This window comes from Aphelocoma coerulescens, chromosome 19 (genome assembly GCF_041296385.1).
Source record: "Aphelocoma coerulescens isolate FSJ_1873_10779 chromosome 19, UR_Acoe_1.0, whole genome shotgun sequence".
NCBI classification, from domain to species: Eukaryota; Metazoa; Chordata; class Aves; order Passeriformes; family Corvidae; genus Aphelocoma; species Aphelocoma coerulescens.
Window position 1 is genome coordinate 5296751 of NC_091032.1, and position 19583 is coordinate 5316333.

The following is a 19583-nucleotide window of genomic DNA, read 5'->3' on the forward strand; positions in this document are numbered from 1 at the left end:
ACACGAGAGACCTTGAGAACATCACCTACACTGCTATTTGTATCACCCTGGGGCTGATACAGGCCACTAAATGAGCTCTCTGGGGCTTCCCATGAATCAGAAGCAATTCCCAGACAATCAGAGCTGGGAGAGTTTTGATAGGGACTGCTGGAGGGTTTCTAGCAAAACCAGAAGGCAGAAGAGAACAGTGTTGTCGAAACCAGCAGCAAAAAGCAGCTCCCAGCAGCAACAGGTTCAATATTTTTGGGGTGAGGTCATTAACAACATGTGGATATACAGCTAAAAATAGCAATTCAGCTGCTCCTAATGCAGCTTTCACATTAATTAGTTCACAATTCACAGGCACTGCAAGATAACAAGGACTGGACACTGTCATGCTCCAGGAACCAGAAGTGGCATTAGATGCAGATAATTCAGGGAGGTCTATTCCCAAACAGCACAGCGAGGCAGGACATCACAGGAGCAACCAACTTCAGCACCAGAGAGGCTCAAATAAGGGCAGTGATTTGGTTATTAGCAGAGCACACATGAAGCCTCATTACACAGCTGGTGATTAATGTGAGAAGCAGACTGCTCCCGACACTGCCAAGGCAGTCGCCTTCGGAACACTCATAAAGGATTCGGGCTGGAGACAAACACTGTAGGGCACAAACAACAGCAATGTAGGTGGATTTTTCAATTCCAGTGAATTAACAGCTCCCTCGACTTACAGAGCACTTAAAGGCTGGGCAGGAGGAGGAGGAGTGAAATGGCATTTTAGTCACAGGAATCAGTTCTTTGAGAATGGGCAAAAATCTCAAGGACAAGCCTCAAGAATTTGGGTCAGAGACTAAAACCTTCTGGTCATTTCCTGCCCTTGTGGGGATCTCACACAGGGCCTGTCAGCACAGCACTGACATGGGGATCAGCCAAGGGAGGAGACACCACAAACCAGCACTTGCTCTGTCTGCAAACTGGCAGTAAGTCATAAGACTGTCCCCTGAAATTCACACCAAACAGAACAAAAATCCAATACAACTGGTGTCAGAGTGAAGAGAGGCATCACATAAAAGTGTGTGATTGGTGTAATATTCTTTTATGACACCTCTCTCTCCTTAGCTTTACGGGTACTGTGGCACTACAGGGGCAGTGAATGGCAACCTGACCATGTCCTGCTCTGATCCCTTCTGCTCCAGAAGGGATTTGAAGTCTGTGACCTGGAAGACACTTCATGGGGACTGACCACGGACCTGGCTCCACACAGTTTGACTTTGGTCACAGTGGGAGCCCTGCTCAAAGTTCTTGCAAGAGAGATGATTCAGAGCTTGAAATTTCACCTCTTCATCTCAATAACTTTCATCTGGTATTTTAATGAGTGACCTGATGGGGGTGAATCTTACCCAAGGTCATTCTGCAGAACCTACAGCACCAGTCACTGCTGGCAACAAGCAGTGCAGCCCTGGCAGAGCCTACAACTGACAGAGCTTTAAGAGCTGCACAGTTCAAGGAAAAGCAAATTAACGTTTAGGTTTTTTTTCTTTAGACACTTTGAAGCATGATTAGCATGATTTTTTTTCAGGAAAAGCACAACATCCACTCTGAAACACACAGCAATGATTTTTAGCCAAAGAGTCCCTTGGAAAGTGAGCAGTGGTAGGCGCATGCCCAGAAGAGCAGTCCCTCTAACAAAATAGATCTCAGCTCATCCCATCCCTTGTAAATACACTGCTTTTTGAAGGTGGACATCCTTGGGGACAGCAGAGCTCTGCAAACTGATGAAAGCATGCCCCAGCTCAAACATCTTTCAAGTTGGAGTGAGGAACGACAACCAACCAAAGCCAAAATTGCTTTGTTTGTGTGCAGAAACCAAATGAAAGCCCACAAGATTACTGAAGTAGCACATATCATGCTCAGCCATAAGCCTCAAGGATTTCTAAGAACCAGGCTGCTGCCAGAGTCTCTTGGAAACGAGACAAATATCCCCTTAAGATGGCTCCTTCTGCTTCTCCTTCGCTCCAGAGGAATCTCTATTCTTACTGCATCCACTTCATTTCCTTTTCCCACAGCAGTGGTGCCTGTTTTCCTTACAATCAAAGCATGGCACGATGGTTTCCTGTAATGCTGTCACTGGGGCAAACCAATTCACAAGGCAGACAAGTGTAGCTACACCAGAGTTTGCTGTAGGTAAACCCAAGCCAACTCTGAGCTCAGCTATCAATAACCCAGCCCTGCCCTGCAAAATCATGATGTTCTGACATCCCCCAAAACAATGTGACTGCTCAAGCCTGGGCAACATCTTGCTACTTCAGTGTGGGGATTGGTTCCATATCCCAAACCAGCACAATGAGCAAAGGTAACACGTTTGCTCTGTGGTGCACCTCTCAGCAGACAAATTTATTTCCTGTCTCACTCCCCTAGGAGTGACAATTAAGACAAAAGATAGGATCCTTGAAGGCAGGGCTGAGGTGGTCTGTGAATCCTCATTCATCAACAGCTCCCACTGGCTGTGTCCTGTGTCAAAAAGCAGATTTCTGAGCCTTGGGAACATGGACAGTGCTGGCTGTGAGGATGCTCTTTCATTAGACATAACTCACAGTGCAAACAGCCTCTAGCAAACACAGATGCACTGGGGATAGGGATTAACCTAGGGATGGGGACACTGCAATCAGTTGTTCTATATTTGCCCTCTTTAAATCTGCTTCTTGTCAGAGCAGGAAACAGACCTCACCCTCAGCCAGCAGCATCTTCAACGGAGCAGTGCTAAAAACCAAGAATAAAATTACTTATGGAGAGGCACAATTACACTTAGAGGGTCACTGGGGCATTATTGTTAGTCCTTTGCTTATCAAATATGATTGTTGTGGTATTGGGGATGGGGAAAAGTGTGGGTGATGAGGGCAGGAAAGAGTAAAAACTTCTAAAAACACCTTGATGCTGCAGGAATACACCACCCTCCATTCCATGTGGAACTAGGACAGACACATGGCCAAATCCTAGTGACAAAGTCCCTGCTGAGACCTAAAACAAATTCCCACCCCCCCAGCACAGCACTGCTACAAAAAGGGCTGTCACCAGCTCCTTTTAAACTTCTCTGTAGCCCTTTTCCATGCTCAGGGGGGTTTCCTACTGTCACTGTTGTGGCTCCATGCAGACAGGCTCCTGCCTGGATGCAGCAGGGAAGGAGTGCTCTGGTAGTTTGAGCTGCAGACATGAAACAGAAGCAGCAACCCCTGTTCTGTGGGGCCACACTTCAAAGAAAGCCCCTGGCAGTGACAAACCTTTGAGAGCTGAAGGAAGGGAGAGAGAGCTGCACAAAAGGGCAGTTGATTCTCTCCAGAGGACAGAAGTTGGTGTCCTCTGTGCACAGGCTTGCCAGTAGTTTAGCTGAAACAACAGAATCCTGTGCACTGACACCACACTAAGCCAGGCATGATTAGGTTATTATTTAAATCTGCTGTCAGGCAATGCTCATGGGAACACACTTGAGCAAAAGCTAAATGAGCTCAGCTGAAATTAGAGCACTTTATGTGACATTTTGCACTCAGTCATCAGTTTACTGCAAAGTACCAACACCAGAGCATAAATCTTCCCTCTCTTCACAGGATTTCTGAGCTCCTGACAGGCATTTCAGATTCACTTACAGGGAAACAAACAGAGATATCACTAAAAAACCAATATTCTATTATGAGCACTTAGGTGGACGTTCCACCAGCAGAGGACATTTCAGACTTGTTTTGGGTAACTGCAGATGTTCCTGGGAACTCGTCTGCATAAGCATTGAGGCAAAAGGGAGCACACTCCAAATGAAGCCACAAGTTGTGTGGATTTACGTAAGTGGAGTCACTCTGTTTGTATAAATTGCATTTAAGTGCCCCAAATCTCTGCAATTCTCTGCCTGTGTGTTCTGTTCTGCTGAAATGGAGGGGAGGGATGACACAAAATGTTTCATAACACTGAGTTTCTCTGTACAAGCTCTTCTTCTATCCCCTTCAAAAGGTCAGGCCACAGCTATTAAAGGAGTTGGATGGATAAGTGGTCATCGTTCCACTAAGGCCAGTGCAGTAAAATATTCCATCAAGGATGAATTATCTGCCTTGCTCTGCTGCAGGATGAGAGGAGCACGCCATCCTCCCGTGATGTCCTCACGGCTCACACCCTGTTCAGTGGTGCTCTGCCCACAACCAGGATGCATCCAGGCCACTCGATGGCCAACACTGAAGTTCCAGCAACATGGAAATGAGGTGGCAAAGCCCATCATTGTTTCTGAATACAGAGAACCCCAGAGAACCTCCAGGATGAGATACTTGCCTCCACCTTGATGGCGCAGCGGCCGATGGCTCGCACGGCCTTGCGCACAAAGTCGACGTCCACCTCGGTGGCGTATTCCTTGAGCTCTGCCAGCACCTGTGGGGACAGCACACCAGTGTCAGACCCTGGGGACACTCTGAGAACAGCCCACCCTCACAGGTGATGCTGCTCAGACACCAGAAGATGAGCAGGATGTTTTTTCACAGCTACCACACACATCCAGCCAAACTCTGCCATCAGCTCACCGTCCGAAACCTCCTGGTTTGGTTACACTTGGTGTGCAACCCAAAGTGGTGTGGGTTACACATGGTGTAGGCTGCACAAAGTCAAAAAGTGGTCTGGTCTTGATTATTTACAATTTCCCTGATTAAGAGCTGAGGAAAAATCAGCCCTGCCAAACTTAAAGTTTTCTGTTCCTTCCTACACTGAAAATGCATTTGCTGCGTGCAAAGCTCTCGGCAAGAAGCGTTTTTGATCTTTTCTGTGCTGAGATGAACCTTTGGATCCCCAGTGAATCCAAATGGAAGATGCAGAGGAGATCTGAGGACATTCTGGAACATCTGTACACAGATTAATAACACAGTGAAGATACTTCCCCTCTTAAAAAACAAGATTTATTATTTTGTCTCAGTGTTTTTGCTAATGGAAACCGATGAAGGGCTAAACCCAGGACCTGCTGGGATCTCACAGACCTTTAACTGAAAAGCTTTGTCTTAAATCACTTAGCTTACAAACAGTTATTTCAAGAAAAGACCATATGTAATTTATATTCCCTCAAAAGCTCAATTTATTTCAGTTTCTCATGCCAAACATGACATCAGTGATTTAATCGTGATGTCACAAATAGATGGTGAGGGAGAGGGGAGCAGCACAAAGCCAGACAGTCCTTTGAAAAATCTCTCATCCAAGCAAATTGCTCAGAAGAATGACAAGATAAAGAGGCCATGAAGGGCCAGACTGCAGACAGATAAATCTGCAAGGAGGAGACAGGACATGTGTGTTTGGAAGTTTTATTATTTCCTTGGATGATCTATGTTGCACAGCACTCAGAGAACCTGCTTTTAGCAGCTGATGCTTCCCAAACACTGCCCAAGGCCTGGGCTAGAATCACCCTGGTGCCTTGGGCAGGGAGATGGAGAATCTCCACAAGCAGCACAGGAGGATGTGGGTGGAAGCTGCTTTCAGGTCTCATTCCAGGACACATTCCTGATAAAGCTTGTGTTGTTTTATGAAAGCCTCCTCAGAACCAGGAGAGATTCATTCATTCATTAGTCTGCAGATCTCAGACTGCCCTCCAGACACCACTGCCTTTTAGGTAAACAGCCCATATTATTGGAACATTATAAATTCAAATTAGTGTGGAGCCTACCAAGAGTAAAGAGAAAATTCTGAATATGTTCTCATAGAAACTGATTTTTAAAATATTTTCCATGCTCCCGGCACAAAGAGGGCATGAATTACCTTGCTCAGTTCCAAAAAACAACAGGAGAGAGCTGAAGGAGCTGCTTCAAAATGTCACATTAAATGAAATTGCTCTGTGACAATTAGGATAGGACAATAATAGCACTAACCAGAGGCATTCATCATTCTGCAATAGTGTTAGGCCTCATGGCCAGGGATGCACTCGAGAACACCTCCTCCAAGGAGGGGATCTGCATTAAACTAACATCAAACACAAGCAGAATCTACACTGAAAAGCAAATCTCAATTCAGTTTAGCTTCAGCTTTGTGCTATTTCCACTCTGGAAGTGAGTTAAGCAAAAGCAGGATTTTTTTAGCTCTGGAGAGCGCCTGTGCAAGCGTTGAACAATTTTACTAACTTGAAATTCACACTTCAATAATGTTTGGCCTTTCTGAATGCCTCCCTTACAGGCACACCCCTCTCACTTGAAACAAGCCTCTCATTCCAACCTCAGCACTGGCAGTGACTCATTTGACAGGAGCCATGAGTTCCCCTCCTGGAATTGTCATCAGTGAAACAAGATCCACCTCACGGTCACGATGCAAGCCATGCCATGCTATTAACATTTAAATCATGGGGGAAACTCCAACACCTCCCATTAAACAACTGCACAGAGCACTCTACCAGGCCCAGTGATGCCTAAAAGCCAGGATAACTCCAGCAGTAGCTGCAAACACTCTCACACAAGGACCAGGAGAGGGTTTTCCCCTCCCAGAGCACGGCAGAAGTGCCTCAGCTGACCTGAGCAATGTTTGCTTGGGAAGCCAGGCGGATCATGATGTCCAGTTTCTCCAGTTTGACATAGATGGGGTCGTTGTACTTCACAAAGAACACTTTGATCTCCTGCTTCAGGATTTCAGGCCTGCAGGGAACATAATGTGTCACTCAAGAGTGGTAAAAAACCCAAACTATTGTAACAAAAGGCATCTTTTCTTTAGAAATCTACCCAAATATTCACTGAGAAACACAATGGTGTCATTTTGTCCTGGTTGATCAGGGAGGTCATGGACTCCCCATCCCTGGAAGTGTTTAAGATCAGGCTGGACAGGGCTCAGAGTAACCTGAAAGGTGAAACCTGCAGAGGAGGTTGGAACTGGATGATCTTTAATGTCCCTTTCAACCCAAACCATTCTCTGACTCTGATTTTATGCCTAGGATGTGCAAACACCAATTTGGAGAAAGACATTTAGATAAAAACATCGTTTAGATACAAAAATGCATAATTCAAGTCTTTCTAGGGCCACATCTCTGCTTCCTCTGTTTGAACTGCTGAACCAACCACGACAGGCAGCAAACAACATTTTCAGTGAAAGAATAACATCCTTATCTCAATGCAAAACCTCTAAATTCATTTCCACTTTCACTTGCAAGATGCCAGTGCACAGTACCTCTGCCCTGAATAAAATCACAAAGTGCTATCCAAGCTATCTCACCTTTCCAGCAAGGAACAGCAGCAATAAAACACAAACACAGGAGCAAACTGGTGGGAAAAAACTCAACCCACTGTACACCAGGATGTCAGCAGCCTGGTGGTTCTGTGCTGAACAGAGTAACACAAGCACAGTGGGATCCTGCAGGTCACTGTGAACTGTTCCTATTTGCCATTTTGATTTATAGAGGGCAATTCTGACCACTCATAAAGAGAAGGTGAAGAGAGGCAGGTAAAGAAATACTGCATGAAACTGGCAGCACAAGTATGCTGTAAAGGAAATCAATTCAGCTACCAGAGTCATGAGACTGTTTAATCTGTCTCTCAAGGGATCTGAGCCTGGATTAAAAGAAATTCTGTGCATGTGGCAATATCTGGAGGTCTGAGATAACCAAATGGCCTTTGACAAGGCAGGAGTAACACCCCCTGAGCCTTTACCTTTTCTGCACAATCAAGTTGATGTTCCTCAGGGCAACATACTGAACTTCAGGCTCTCCAGACAGCAGGGTCACCAGAGGAGGGGCAAGTTTCTTCAGCAGCATGTTGTAATAGTCAGAGTCCTTGGGAAGGAGCTCCAGGAACTTCATCAGGACCTTCACTGCTGACAGCACCACTGCTGAGTTGGCGTGAGACAGCCGGGGGGTCACCCGCTCACAGATGCTGGGGGCAGAGGCACAAGGAAGGGTTCAAATGGATTTCAGGATGTCAAAGATTTCAGATCTAAATTTAGGAGATTGCACATGGCTGAAGGCAGCTTCTCAGACACTACTTTGATTTGGTTTTGTTCACAATGAACGGGCAAAGTCCTGTTTTCCTGAATGCAGCAGGAAGCAAGCAGGGACTTCTCTCACAGCTTCAAGTTTCTCTCCTGCCACAGTCAGCTCAGGAACAATTCCACACTTCCTGCTTTTTCCTGGTGGTATTTTCTGTTTGTGTGATCTCGTCTGTCACTTACAAACAGAACTTTAACAAAAACAGCTCCTGGAAAAACCCTTTAGCCTCCATATAACCATTCAGAGGTGATACATGCTTCTGGCTTGCTTGGGGGCTTGCTGTCATTTCAACAAAAAAAGATTTCCCTTTCTCTGAATACACACGGAAGGAGTGACCTAAATATCTCCCCAATCTCAGCTTCACCACTTGCCGTAATGGATCCTGTAATCAAACAGCATCCTAAACAGCCCAGCCCAAAAAGAAAGGAAGTTTGGGTTCATATGGTCTTTCTTACAGCATCTGTCAAGTTTCTTCCCACTCCCTCCTGCAGATTGCTAACCCAGAACCATCTTATTCCCATCTGCGCCTCCTGAAGTTTCTCTTCCTGGAAGATTTGCTTTCAGCCATGCTGGAAGGGAAGCAGCACAGCTCAGTGAAGAGCAGAAGAGTCCAAGTCAGAGCTGGGGCACCTCCAGCTGCCTCTGCCCAAGGTCACCTGAATGTCCCAGCTGCTTCCTCTCTCTGTGCCTCAGTTTCCCCATGCACAGGGGAGTGACACCAGCCTTGCTGGAAAGAAGGGTGGCTTTCCCAGTGCTGTCTGAAATCAGGCAGACTCCAGGATCAGGAGATAAACTGCACACAAAGGAGCAAAAGGAGCTCCTGCCCATGCAATTTGATGCCCCACGCTTCAGAGGAATTGCAGCTGAGGAACTGGGACATGTTCACAGTTGTTCAGAGCAGTGGCCCCTCTGACAGAGCAGGGATAACATTGGCCTCACACCCTGGAGATCTCTGTAGGTTTCTAGCACTCATTAAGAGCTGCTTCTGGCACAGAAACAGAACACAAGGGGGGAAAAAAAACCCCAGTACCACTACTGGCAGGTTTCTTAGAAACAGTGGATTTTGTGCCTCAAAAAAAAAGAGTCAGTGAAGAAACCCATCGAATTCCAAATGGCCTGGCCAGGATTTTGCATGTGGGCTTGTGGCCCTTCCTCTCCCTCCATCCCCACATCAGCTACATTAAATACATCATCTGAGAGTCTCCCTGTTCCAAGCTGCTTTTCTGGTTGAATCCTTGTTTTCTTGGGAACACAATCTGGCTTTCTGTGATTCTGGAGACAGATGAGGAAAAGGCTTGAAGTGCACAAACTAACAGCCCACTACCCAAACCCTAAACTCTTCCTATTTAGGTTTAGTCATTGCAGTTAAAGGTAAAAACACAAAGGTAAATTTGGAGCAATAAGAAAAATAATTTCTTACCTTTATTTTCACTTCTATCATATCACAGACTAGTTTTCAGTTGGAAAATATTCCAGTCTCAGACCTGTAGTACTTTGGAAATGCACAAACCTATAAAGGCTTCTCCCACAGCAGCAAAACCAGATATGAAAGTGCTGCTTTAAACCAGAAAATCCTCCAAACAGTGCTTCCACTGTTAACAGGTTTGGTCTTGGGCTGATCCCTTCTTAGTAGTGCCAGTTCCCACAAGAACCAGCCTTTTAAATATTTTTTTAAAAAAAGTTAAAAAAGATAAACAGAGAAAATGGTTCTGCAGAGGCATGGGGCAGGTTTCCCAACTACCAAAAGTAGTTTTGCTTTTAAATCTAGTTTATCAAGTCTTATTTGAGACAACAGGGCACTGTGGCAGCACAAGTCTTTTCAGAGCTGGAACACCCCCAGCAGCCCCCAAGTGCCACCAAACACCCACCGCACCTCTGAGCTTCCCGGTCATCCTTGGGGTTGTAGTTGGACAGACAGTCCAGGATGAAGATCTGCCCCCACTCTGTGCACTCATTTAAGGCTGTCAGCAGCTTGTTGATGTTCTGAGGGTTCAGATCCAGCAGGTTGCTGTTGGGGTGGGACTCGCTGATCTCTGACAGAGCGGCCACGGCGTTCGCTACCACCTGGGGGAAGAGAGGGAGGGGTTCCCTGTCAGCACAGCATGAGGGGCTTGGCAGGGACTGACCCGGGGTTGGATACACACAGGGAGCAAACTGGAGATCCACCAGCTGCCCCACCAGTGATCTGATCCTTCTGGGATGCAGCACAACCTCACAACCAACCTGCGGAGCCCAAAGCTTCACTGGGATGAACCCAGGACATCCCAAGAGACTTTACTGCAGAAGGAGCTGGAGATGGCATCCACAGGGAACAACACCACCCTGCCTTCCTGCAGGCTCCAGATCCTCCCCCGCTTCCAGGGGATGCTCAACTTTACAGTCAAGGTCCCCCAAACCTCCAGTTGCCCTATTTATTCAGGAATGTGTGCCTCTTGCCCAATTTCCCCATAGCACATGGCTTAAGAGTGATCCAGAAATGAGCTGGCAGGTGCCTGGCAGCCTGCAGCTCTGCAGCAGCACTGGCAGGTCATGCAGTTTGAGAGCAAACAAACAATTCCCCTAAAATGGGCAAGTCCTGTTAAATTTTTAATAACCTATATTTCAATTTCAAACAGTCTCCAGAAGATCCTTTTGCTTGATGGAGCCATGGTAAAGCAAGTACTCCAGCACAACTCATCCCCAAAAATATTCTTGCTGCACTTAGGACTAGATAAGGTCTTCCCTTTTCCAGGGACAAATGGAAGGAAGCACAGAGAGGAGGTCCAGGGTCCAGCTTGACACAAATGAGAAGTGGGAGTGCAGCACAAATTTCTGATTCTTAGTTCCACACTCAAATTCAACAGTTATTCCAACAGATTCCATGGGAAGATTTTTTTTTAAATAGAAGAGTTGCAGAATACAGAGACAGAAATAGAAAATTTGCAGATGAGACTAAAGTCTTATTTGTTTAACTGACAGGAAAAGGGATTTAAAGCTGAGTTTGACACACAAAACTGAAATCCCCTAAGAAGAGGCATTTTCAGGACATTTTACAATATATATCATGTCCAGCCTAACTCCCTGTAAATACCTGCTCAAATGAAGATTCATAGTGTTATTTTCTATGAGATTAAGGCAAAAAAACATCTTATCTAAAATCATCTGATTGTTTGGATGACTAAAGATGCTTTTGATGCAGTACAATGAAAACAAGAACAGCATGACCAGAACTTTCCCTGCCTTGTTCCCATCCCTGCTTGTCATTAAACCAATATATTCCAAAGTCATTGCACAGGCACAGTAATGTTGATTGTTTTGCATTTCACACCTAGAGGTCAGAGATAGGATTTTGATCCAAGATTTTATGAATTTCATTAGTTCAATGAGCCTTCTGTTACCAAAATCATTAGCAATCAGTGCTGCTGCTGTCTTCATCTTGTACTGTTTTAATGAGGAATTTATTAAGATAGGCTGCTTATTCTCCTCATTATTTAATTTGCTTAATTCCTGAATGGTTAATGTGACACAGCATAAAAATGAAGTAATAACTTAATATCATTGTATTTTGGAAGTTTACAAGTGAAGAAAAATCACAAAAGCAACTGAAAAGTTCAAAATCTTTATGGAAAAGCGCTTAGAAAATGAAACCACTTTGGCAAAAAATATTTGAATTAACAAAAAAATGTACAGAGCTGAAGTATCAGAGAAAGGGATCTGTCAGTTGTACTGAGGGACAGGGGCTCTGGGAAATACACTCACACTGCCAGGCATCACCTTTGTTGCAGTAATTGATAAATTAGTAACTAAAAGAGAATTATAGAATAGAATTGAGACTGGAGAAGACCTCCAAAATCATTGAGTACAATCAGTAACCCAGCACTGCCAAGCCCACCACTAAACCACGTCCCCAGTTGCCATATTTAGATGGTTTTGGACACTTCTAGGATATCCTAAACCCTGGGGCAAGCACAAGTCAAAGCAGCTGTGGTTATGTTTTCTTCCTTGCAGGGTCCAGGGAATCTATCCCAGTGTTTGCCATGGACAAAGGATGCACAGAAATGCTGTTCCCATGGATGGAGAACAGCAGCTCCAAGCCAGAGACCAAACTGTGAATGAGGTTTTGCTCTTAGAATCTTTTGGGTCCGTTTTTTGAGTATTAATGTGTCCAATTCAAAGCTGAGGATGGGACACCACACGGCAATCCACTCACAATTCCATTAAAAGCATCCATGAGGAAGTGGCAGAAGGCAAGATGGACTTAGGAACATGGGCTGTGGTCTCCTTGGGCGTTAGAGAAAGGACTGGGAGGGGTTGTGAAACATCTGGTAGCAGCTCAGTCCTGCCAGAGGAGCTGGGATCTACAATCTACAGTCCACACTTAAAGCTGGTCCTCACCTCCCACCTCAGCACCACAGTGAGATAAACGAAGCAAAAGGAGATAAGGGAAAGGGCGGGGGATAAATTCAAGCTTTAAGCAATATTTATTAAAAAAAGGACTTGCTGGCGATTTGCACTGAACATATTGATGCGTTATGGTGCTGTGGTATGCCAACAAAAACAATTAGCATCTTCAAGGCTTTTCACACAGCCACAGCACAGCTGAAATGCAAACAGCTCTCAGGAAGCTGTCCAACACAAACAGTGCTTGGAGCACACACGCTCACCTCTTCCCTGGCACTGCCACTGGCTCCGTTAGGAGCAGGAACACGGAGCAGCACAGGCAGCACTGCACAATTCCAGCACACTGCTCCTGCTCTGCCAACAGCTCCCACCAAGGAAAAGGTCAGGTCAAGCACTGAAGCATTCCCCACTAAGAGGTAGCACTCAGGTATGGAAAAAAGTCCATAAAGAACCATTCAACACCAATTGCAGTATTACATCACCTGCTAATTCAGTGTGTGCTTTGGCAGTCATGGAAGTGGCACTGGAAATATTTGGAAAGGTGGTTTTTGGCCAAAACCAAAAAACTGCAACATCAAAGCTGAACCTTAAGTCTTCAGCTCGGTTGACACTTCTTCCTTAACAGAGCAACACAACATCATGAAGTCCAACTACATTAAACAGCAAGGACAAAGTGTTAAGTTACAAGAAGTTATTTTCTCTTTAAAATAAAAGATGATGGAATTTCTGGGGGACATACAAAAGTAAGCTAAAGCTTTACAAATGGTATAGGACCAAGGAACTGGACAAGTTTCACAGGCTGATGGAAAAAAAAAACCCCCTAAGTTTCTTTAGCAAATAAAATATTCTCTCCTTTACAAAACATTCCCCCCATTTTTTTAAATGAGAAACCAACCAGGAGTTGCATAATTTATCCCACAGATCGGAAGCAGTAGACTAAAAGTACATAAAACTAACAGCTGGTGTAGTTTTGATTTCTCAAAAATAATGAAAAAAAAGAAGTCAACCCTGTAGCTACAGGTATGTGAGCCCAAACAACTAATGAACAGGAAAAGCTTTTAAAGCTTAAAATTCCAAGTTAACTCCACTGCAAAACGCCTCACTTGACTCACAATTAAGAACACCAACTTTAAGCTAAGAGCTACCAGATGAAGATCTGCCTAAAAATCCCCCAGAAGATAAAAATGCAGAGCAGATTGAAGAATTAATAATAATTAATAATAATAACAGATCCCTGGCTTGTGGATGTAAATCAGTTCACCCTGGGTACATTATGACATTATTCAAATGTAGCCACAGCAACATCCCTTTGAGGCACAGATGAGCCGAATGACAATAAACCTGCTTTTGGCTGGAACTGCCCAATAAATTTAGGCTCTCAGAGAAGCGTCACTGAGATGAGGATAACTAAAATCTCCCAGGCTCTTATTAAACAAAACCAACAAACCCAAACCTCTACACTCCCAGCTTTAACAAGAACCCAACATTTTTAAATCCACCTCCAGACAAACTCCCTCTGCAGCCAGAGAGACCAGACCCGACCTCGCGGGAAGCTGCAGAGGTAGGAGCACTCTGATTTCCAAGAGATTCCTTCTGGCAGCTCAAACCTTTAGCTCAGAGCAAATGGTATAAAACACAGCACCAGGGAGGGAAGGGGGTGGGTGAAAACCTGTGTGTCTGCCTGGCAGCCCACACGGAAAAGCTTTGCAGGGGCTGGGGGGACAGGAGGGAAGCTCGGCACATCCAGAACGCCAACCCAGTTGAAGCAATCAGATTATTTCCCTAGTATCCCAGGCTAATTGGAAATTAAACCAAGTGTGTAATGGAGTTAATGAAATACAACATTCTGCCACTTCAAACAGGAACCTCTGGCTCGCCACGCCGTTAAAACGAAGCGAAAATGAACAAAAAGGAGGAAAAATGAAGGGGCTCGGAGAAGAGGCTGAGGCTGCTGCCCTGAAGGGAGCCAGGCACCATGAGATGTTCCTGAGAATGGACAGGTGCTGACATTTCAAAGAGCATTTTGGGCTTGCATGGTCCATCTGTGTCATCAAGCACAGACCCCCAGATGGGAGATTCAGAGCATCCATTGATGGGTATTTCACCGGGCCACTCATTTTTATGACCACGCCGTGTGCCCAGAAGGTCTCTACGAGGTGCTCTCCAGAGAACACGACCCCTAATCCTGTCCACACTGTAACTTTTATCTCCAAGCCCTCCTTACTTTGTTTCCCTAGAAACAGCCCAGGAACCATTAACATTTCTTACTTTACAGAAGAAATTCTTCCCTCTGAGGGTGGGGAGGCCCTGGCTCAGGTTGCCCAGAAAAGCTGTGGCTGCCCCATTCCTGGAAATGCTGAGTGGGGTTTGGAGCAACCTGGGATAGTGGAAGGTGTCCCTGCCCATGGCAGGGGATGGAACAGGAAGAGTTTAAAGGTTCCTTCCAACCCAAACTCTTCTGTGATTCAAAGACTCTATAAAATGGCTCAACCATGCAAGTCAGAGAGCCCTGATGAGCCTCTCACACTGTCAATGCTTGTTTATATGTACAGACATAAATTAAAACTCTGGGAGACTCACACATTCCCAGTTCCTGATCACATCCCAAAAAACTTCCTGGTGGGGAAGACCTCCTGGCTTGCTTTTTGCAAGTGGGCTGAATTTTCATGGAGGTGGCAATAGAAGGAAAGTTAAGTGTTATACTTCCCACGGCGTGCTTGCCCTAACTGGGTTTTGCACTTCCCTGCAGAAAAATGGCACTTTGTGGCAGACTAGAACATCACTCCTGCTCTCATATCCTTGCAAAAATCAGATGTGTGAGCTGTAAGGCAGGGAAACATGCTTCCCCCAGCTGTTGAAGCTCTTGTAGTAGGTGGGCAAGAAGCTGTTCAAGGATGCCTCCATCATAAGGGGCTTCTCCTTGGCACAGCTGAGCCCCCAGTGCAGGAAATTCAACTCCACAGGAAGACACAGAGGGTCTGCAACACTCTATTCTCCTTCCAGAAATCCCTGTGGTCTGATCCTAGTCTGGATCAGGCACCTACCACACATAACAGGAAGGTTTTGCTTTATTTTTTGCAGTTTTCCTTGCAGAGGTTCTCGCTGGCACCACCCAGTGGCAAATGTGCTGTCTCTGATCTGAGCAAAAAGCACCAGCTAAGCACCAAATTTTTTACAGAGCCCTAAAAAGGGGGGGTGGCAAAATTACAGAACATCACAACCACAAAATTATCTGACAAATGGTGCTTGTCAATAGCTAGAAGTGTCTGTTCCAATGGAAAATAACCCGTAGACACATGTCAACAAAATCCCCAGCACGCTGATTGATGTTAGAGATCCTGGAATGATCTGGTCAGCAAGACTAATGCTTTGGAAATCAGGCACATACTGGTGGCTGTAACTGGAAGGAGACAAGTCTCTGATGGATGAATTTGTCAATTAAGCTTTACAAATGAGGGGTCTGGGAAGACAAACTCTGGAGCCATGGAAATTCACAAATTATCAAACTCATTGCTTCTCTGCCAGTGCTGAAAGAGCACAGCTTTGAGGGAAGATGCTCAAGACCTGTATCCTTATACCAAAACCAGCCAACCAAAAACCCAAGTCTCACATGCATGCTTGAGATTCCCTCAGATCTCTTTAGGATGACAACCTGTAGAAAATACCTGCTCAGTAAGTGAGATTCCTCTGCAGGAGCTGTTGCAGGAGCTCATTCCAAAGCCAAAGCTGGTTTCACCAGCAGAACAAGGGGGATCAGAGTGGGAAACCAGATGCTGTGCCACCAATCACAGGTGGCAGCTCTCCCTTTTCCCCCTACTTTAAGTCTTTGCCTGCTGCAACACACAGCTGGTTTCTGCACTGCCTGGCAACCTCCCACATTTCCTCTCTCAAGCATCCCACCACACATGAACACAGCCACTGTTTAGACAGGCTCCTCCATAGCTTCTCCCTATCTCTGTCCCAGCTTCTTGCTGCTTTGGGCTGCATAGTTTACCAAAAGCATTGCTCTTCCTCCTGGGCAGCCTCAAGTAAACAGCAGAAGCATCCATTAGAGAGCTCCAAAGTGACACCATCACTCTTCAACAGCCCCAAGCAACGTTCTCACTCACTGCAATATATCCATCACTGGGTAAAAGAAATTCCACCCACAAATGCCATCAAGTGTCTCCCAGAAGGAAATATTATCTCCACTTGCAGCAAAAACATTATAAAAAAACCCCAAACCACACACAGGACCAATTCAGGCATGGTTGGAGGACTTCAAGATCCAGCCTGTGTCTGCAACACCTTAAAAAGAAGGATGTTTTTCATCCAGAGGGACAGAGGTCATCCTGGAGCAGCCCCAGGCTGATGAGATACTGCAGAGCCCACAGCTCCCAGCAATACTCAGCTCCATACTGGGATATGAATTTTCAAGTCCTTACAACCTTCATGAGCAGGAATCATGAATTCATCCAGCAATGACAGCTCACTCCTCCCACTAGAAAAAACACCAGCTGCAGAGGGAAAACACACGGCTGGGAGAGGCCCCATGAGGAACAAGTGATCTCCTCTGCCCAGGGAGAAGGTGGTGTTCCACTCCCTGTTGTGTAAGACAATTCCCACTTCCCTGACTGCCTCCCATAAATTCTTTCTGGGACTCAGATGATCACCAGTTTCTCAGCAAGGGGTTCTTTTCTCAGCTTTATTACACAAAGAGGGATAAAATTCCTGCAGAGGACAGGCCCAGGAGGCAAAAGGTCCTTTTGTTTCTAAAGAGGCTCATTCCTCAGAACATCATGTCAAAGACATTCTGCTTGCCAGCTAGTAGGAAAAATAAAAGGAAGATCATCTTCCTCTGTAGGGTCATCCAGGAAGCTCCCACACACACACACACACACTGAAGTTCTGGCAGAGAAGGAACCTACATCTCTTGCAGGCACAGCAGGAGAGCACCATGATCTCTCTCTACAGGTTTTTAGTCTCACCTGTGAGCTGTGGGAACTCAGTACTGCTGGAGGGAATTCGGATCAGATCAAGGTGGACCTCACCACCTCCAGCTGTCAGATCTCAGATTCCCTTCTTAGTGTGGTTAATGCTAAAAGCAAAAAACCTCCCAGGTACAAGAGAGTTTAATTACACTCCACACACTTGGTGCATTTACTCATCAGTTATGTGATCTCAGGTTACTCTGTGCTGAGTCACAACAGTGTTTCTCCCAATAAATTGTGATGTAGAGGGTAAACACAGCACAGTAAGTCTGTACAGCTCACAAAAACACAGCAGCAGAACAGCCACACCTGAAAAACCTTGGATCCAGCATGAGGAAGAAGAAATGCTACAGGAAGGAATTAAAAACTGAACAGAACCTAGGAAATAACAGGGACAAGGTGACATCAGTTAACTTAAGCCATGTGGATAACAGATAGACTGGCAAGGAATCTATTCCATGAGTTAAAAGTTACCTTAGAAGGTCAAGGATTGAAAATATTTGGAGAGAAAGGTTGTTCCATTCAAATATTAAAAGACCAGTCTGGCTTTAGATGGATTTCCTCTCATGTTTTTCTGCTAATATTTACATTCCTGAAGAAAACCAAGCACAGGGATAAAAACCAGGAGAGAAGTAGTTACAAGATAGTGTCTAAAGATGGTCAGCTTCCATTCTGCTTTCAGCTGCTGCCATCTCGTGGTCTGCTCTCCCTCTCCTGGGCTCAGCACTTCTCATGCTCCAAGGAGGAGCAGTCATTGGACGGGATTCACAAAGGCCAGACCAAGACAGCATCAGGGAAAAAAAAATAATAAAACAAAGGTTTTTCCATGACTTCAGAGAACCTCTGGCCACCAGTAGGTGTGAAACACTCCTAACTCTCTGCCCTCACTATTACCTACTGCTGCTGCTGGGTGTGAACAGTGTTCTGCAGTAACCCAGAGTGCACAAAAATCTCCTTTGGGAATCCTGTTTTTGTTAGAACATGAGGATTAAGGGAGGACACACTTCTGAGCTGCATTATACACAGGTTACCAGCAAGAGAGGTGCTGAGGACTGAGCAAGTGCAGCTGCCCAAGGCAGCCAGGCCCCAGCTTTATATTCCTCCAGTCCTGCTTCTGCTGAGCTTCACGTGCAGAAATGCAGGGTGAAAAAAGGAAGGATTTGCCTCAAGACAGCTTTGGGAAGGAATGAGAGCTCCCTCTATGGAAGGATCCTCTTCAGCAGGATCCTGACTGAAAAAGGGCAGCCACAAACACTTCAGACCCGTCTGTAAAATGAGATTAAAGACTTCTTCACAATCAAACTTCTGCAGTGCAGCTGAACCCTGCCCTTATAGGGGTTTTTGGGCCATTGCCTGCACAAGACATCTCAGATAACTCTGCTGTCATGTCAAAAGCCACCAGCCCACCTGGTACCTCGCCAGATACATCCACACCAATACCTATGCAATTAGAAACTTGAATTAATTCACCCAGAGGATGCACCTGCACAAAAAAAAAAAATCACTTGATGGGACTAAAGCCACATCCTGACAACAAAAAAAAACAGATAAAAGGGGAAAGAACCCAGGCTGTGCACGTACAGCACCTCAACAGGACTTCAACACCCTGAACATCCCCAAAGGCTGCTGGTTTATTAACACAGAATAATGCCATTAGTCCAAAAATACAGGAAAAAAAAGAACAAACCCAAAATGTTTCTAACAAGGTCACCTCCAACTTAGTCAGACATCCCTACGATGAAGGTGATCTGAGCCCAGAGAAAAATGCACCCTGATCTCTGCACAATTCTGAGGCAATTAGTGAGCCACAGATGGAGATGCTCCTCTACCAAGCACCCAGCTAAAAGGCTTAGAGCTTGCTCATGTGCTAGAGGCAACCAATTACAAAGCCATAATAAAACCCTTCTTGAAGACTATTTTTCAGCTGCAGCCTTTTTTAGCTCCAGCTCAAAAATCCTCATTTCTCAGAAGAGAGAACAAGTGTGGATTTCCCATCTAAAAAAATCTGCTTCATTAAGTATCTAATGTTGCCCATTTCCACAAGCCATCAAAAGAGGAGAAACATTTATAATATAAATATGAATGAGCTTGGCTAACAGGTTGCAATGATTGAGATGCACCATTTACAGAGGAATAGGCCATCAGAATACATCCATCTGTACCCTTCCTTCCAGCAATCTTTCTTTTGATAGCCAATACTGATACAGACATTTTATTTCAAAAGACCTTCCAGGCAGGAGTGCATTCCAAGGAAAAATACCTTAATAAATATCAGCTTGAAC

General features: G+C 45.3%; 1 protein-coding gene across 5 annotated transcripts in view; it reads right to left on the bottom strand.

The window, feature by feature from the left end:
- AP2B1 (adaptor related protein complex 2 subunit beta 1) overlaps nucleotides 1–19583 on the bottom strand; it is a 77769-nt gene that overhangs the window by 45746 nt on the left and 12440 nt on the right. For all 5 annotated transcript variants that reach the window (XM_069033049.1, XM_069033052.1, XM_069033048.1 and 2 more), the window contains exons 6-9: nucleotides 9825–10015; nucleotides 7617–7838; nucleotides 6491–6611; nucleotides 4288–4383 (exon numbers count right to left, since the gene is read on the bottom strand). In XM_069033049.1, the coding sequence (XP_068889150.1) occupies nucleotides 4288–4383; nucleotides 6491–6611; nucleotides 7617–7838; nucleotides 9825–10015 (630 nt within the window). The remainder of the gene's footprint in view (nucleotides 1–4287; nucleotides 4384–6490; nucleotides 6612–7616; nucleotides 7839–9824; nucleotides 10016–19583) is intronic.